Source organism: Babylonia areolata, chromosome 24 (genome assembly GCF_041734735.1).
Source record: "Babylonia areolata isolate BAREFJ2019XMU chromosome 24, ASM4173473v1, whole genome shotgun sequence".
Classification (NCBI taxonomy): Eukaryota; Metazoa; Mollusca; class Gastropoda; order Neogastropoda; family Buccinidae; genus Babylonia; species Babylonia areolata.
The window spans coordinates 45,532,873-45,536,681 of NC_134899.1; the positions used below are offsets into that span (position 1 = coordinate 45,532,873).

General features: G+C 41.2%; 1 protein-coding gene across 1 annotated transcript in view; it reads right to left on the reverse strand.

Annotated features, from left to right (window-relative positions):
- The window catches only part of LOC143298703 (cilia- and flagella-associated protein 337-like), an 86,616-nt gene extending 83,459 nt beyond the window's left edge, over positions 1-3,157 (reverse strand). The window contains exon 1 of the mRNA XM_076611599.1: positions 2,659-3,157. Coding sequence (XP_076467714.1) covers positions 2,659-3,036 — 378 coding nt within the window. The 5' untranslated portion in view covers positions 3,037-3,157. The remainder of the gene's footprint in view (positions 1-2,658) is intronic.
- Positions 3,158-3,809: the final 652 nt, after the last annotated feature.

Consider the following 3,809-nt stretch of genomic DNA (forward strand, 5'->3'; position numbering starts at 1 on the left):
AGTCATCACTAGGGGTGAAACAGAAGTGTACCCAGACCTTACCCTCCAGTCATCACTAGGGGTGAAACAGAAGTGTACCCAGACCTTACCCTCCAGTCATCACTAGGGGTGAAACAGAAGTGGGCCCAAACCCCTGCTTCAATGCCAGACTCAAACCAGGGACCTCCTGTTTCTCAGGCTGGTGCTCTGATTGCAGAGCCACTCTTCTCTCCCTCTCAAGGCCTCAACAGAGCTTTGGCTTTAAGGCAGCTCAGGTATCTGTTCCTTTTTTCTCCCTCCCCCTCCACACCCCTCCCCCAACACAACCCTCCCACCCCACCCCCAATTTTTTTCAAATTTCAAAATCCTAGCAAAAGGGTAAGGAGAGAGGGACAGGGAAACATATGCATGTAAATGAAAATTTGACAGGGAAAAATATTTAACATCCCAGCAAAGTCTCTCTCTCTCTCTCCCCCTCATGTGGGTGGGTGGGTGAGCATGTTATTAGTATTACCATCAACAATTTGCAACAATAATCATGAATATGAAGAAAAAACATGTAAAAAAAAAAAAGTGAAAAAGCAAAAATTTCAATCATCATTTAGGGAAGGCAAAGAGTATCAGATAGCCAGAAGCTAAGAACAGAAACTGTCTCCAAAATAAAATCACAAAAATGATTACAACAACAAAAAGCAAACAGAACAAACAAACAAGAAACCACCCCAAAAGAAAACAATATAAATCCACTGCTGGATAAGAAGGTTATGAAGTGTTTATGTATTTGTGGTGTGTGTGTGTGTGTGTGTGTGTGTGTGTGTGTGTGTGTGTGTGTGTGTGTGTCTGTCTGTCTGTCTGTCTGTCTGTCTGTCTGACTGTCGGTCGGTCTATGTCTGTGTCTCTGTATGTGTGTGTGTGTGTGTGTGTGTGTTTGCATTTATGTATACATGTAATGAATGTGTTTGCATACATGTACAGATCTCTGTGTGATAATGCATCATTAATTAACATATATGTGTGTGTGTGTGTGTCTGTGTGTGTGTGTGTGTGTGTGTGTGTGTGTGTGTGTGTGTGTGTGTGTGCATATATCAAAGTCTGCAAAATCATATATAAGAAAGAAATCCTTCCAAATAAATAAACTGAAATATACAGGGTAAGAATGAAGTTTCCTCATAGGGTAGAGTGGGGTGGGGGGAGGGGGGAAGAAACCACTTCACAACAGAGGTAACTCCAAAGACAGGAAACAAACCTTGCTGTGAGATTCCTGTAACACGATAATTATGACAGTTGACAATATAAAATATGTCCCTATCTCTCTCTTACTTAAACACACATGCACGCGCGCACACACACATACACATGAACACACATACACACACACGCACACACACACACACACACACACACACACACACCGTGCCGTTGATATATTTGATCATATATCACAGAGTTAACCAGTCACAGCCTTCAGATTTGGCACTACGTTAATCTGATTCAGAAAGTCTCACACACCTCCAATCTGCCTCTAGAATAGAAGATTCTTTTTTTTTTTTTTTTTTTAAGTGCTTGCTTGATCTCTCCAAGTTTCTGGGATTCCTCTATTCAGACAGGCATGACAAACCATATATAGTATCAGCATGTATGACTGCCTCAAAGTAAGATATGTATCATGGATTTCTCATTATGCTAAGGTGCAGAAAGCAAATTGTTTCTGGGGACTCTGACCAGGACCCAGCAACAAGCCTTGGTTGTAACATCACTGATTATGATATTTCCAGAATTTATTTCCGAAGTTAGGTATTTCTACCAATTTCTACAAATTCTGGACTCTACAAAAGATCATTATTAATGGCAATGCATGAGTTGACTTTGTTATTGCATTCCCCTAATATTTCATTTTCCCTACACAATATCTATCCCTTCTTTCATTTTTTTTTTTTTTTTTTTTTAATAATCAATTTATGTGTTCATTCTCTTCAACCTCTTGTTTGTCCAATGTTTTGAATACAAGTATGTGCTTATATGTTGTTGTTGCTTTTTAACTTGAAAAAAAGAAGTGTTCATCCCTTCTTTCTTTCATTTATCTATTAATCAATTCATGAAACAACTGCTTTCATTATTCATTTATTTACTTGTTTATTTAAAATGTTCCTTATCAACTGTATATAGTGTATATCTCTCAGTACAATTCATATCTGACAATGCACCATTAATCAACGAATAGTTAACTGATTTCAGCATTTGGGCCGTTGGTTTTCACAAGCAGATTGGAAGTACTGTACTGCAACCGGCAAAAAGATCATGCCCACCATGTCACGTATCACAGCAAAAGCACGTGGCTACTTAAAATAGTAACAGAACCGGAAATAGCCTTCAAGTTGCTACAACAAATCCGCCATTTTGTCCTATGAATTCGAAAGCATTCCGCATACAAACACTCCCCAACCTAGCGAAGAAAAAACCCGAGATTTGTGCATTTTCTATTTAACAAGAAGACGACGTTGTCTAAATCATTATCAAATACAAACACTAAAAGAAAGTGGGACGGTCATAAATAAACACACAGATGGACGAACACGGTGGTGGGTGTGCAGACATGCCCACCGAATCATATTTTGAGGAACCGAACATGCAATGTGTTCGAGAATTTTTCATAATTTTATCATTTCAAAATGAACCCACCTTGCTTTTCAGCTGCTGAGCAACATTTCCGCCAAGATTCCCTGGCCGAACGATGGACTCCGACTCAGCGATCCCATCGACGGCCCCTAAAGTCAGGCGCCGTGGATGCTTGACAATGGTGTCCTCTGGTCGTGGCTGTTCCCTGGCTTTGAACTGCCATTGTCTCCGTGGTCCCCCAGCCTGGGTGTGAGGACGTTGTCCAAGTAAACCTTTGCTGTCGTGAAGCTGACTCGATGCCGTTGACGGCCTGGTAATTGTGTCAAAAAGTCCAGTCGTGAATGACTGATGGGTCTGTAAGTTGGCAGCGGCGGAGCTGGGTCGGATTGCTTTTTTCTTCACGTGGATCTTTGGGAGGTGAACAGGCGGTCCTGGTGGCATGGTTGATGCTGAGATATTGCCTCTCACTTACACAGTGTTACCTATGTTGTCAACGTGTCCAGATATTCAGTCACTCGTTGATAAACACACTGACCCCACTTCACCCGTTCCTCAGCTCATGCCGCCATGTCGAAATGCCGTGGGAAATAGTTCTGTTGTCGTACAGAAATTTTGGGAGGGACTTATTTTTGTCCCAAATTTATGAAGACTTACTTACTTTTATAACACCTGTTGCCATGAGTCATTATCGCTCTCTACATACGTTTGTTTTCTTTATCTTTTGATTCGATGTTATTTTATCATCCGGAGCGATAACGTACACCTGCATGTATTACTGCGCACTGAGTCCCAGACTGACCTCAGTGCTTGGCAATAATAAAGCCAGACAAAGGTAAGAAAAATCAATGGTGTATACAAAAGAAACCGGTCTGTCGCTTTTCATGTATAATTGGATGGGGTTTTTTCTTTTTCTGTTTTTGTTTTTGTTTTTTGTGGGGGGTTTTTTGTTTTTTGTTTTTTTTGGGGGGGGATGTTTTTTCGTGTGGAATGAAATGCATTTGGGTATTTGTGTCTTCTTATATCCTCTCCGTATTCAGCCCGTGAGGGTGTGGGTTCGAATCCCGCTCTCACCTTTTGTCCCAAGTTTGAATGGAAAATCAAACTGAGTGTATAGTCTTTCGGATGAGACAATAAACCGACGTCCCGCGTGCAGCACGCACTTGTACTGAGAAAGAACCCGGCCATGGCAACAAAACTGTTGTTTCAGTCAACGA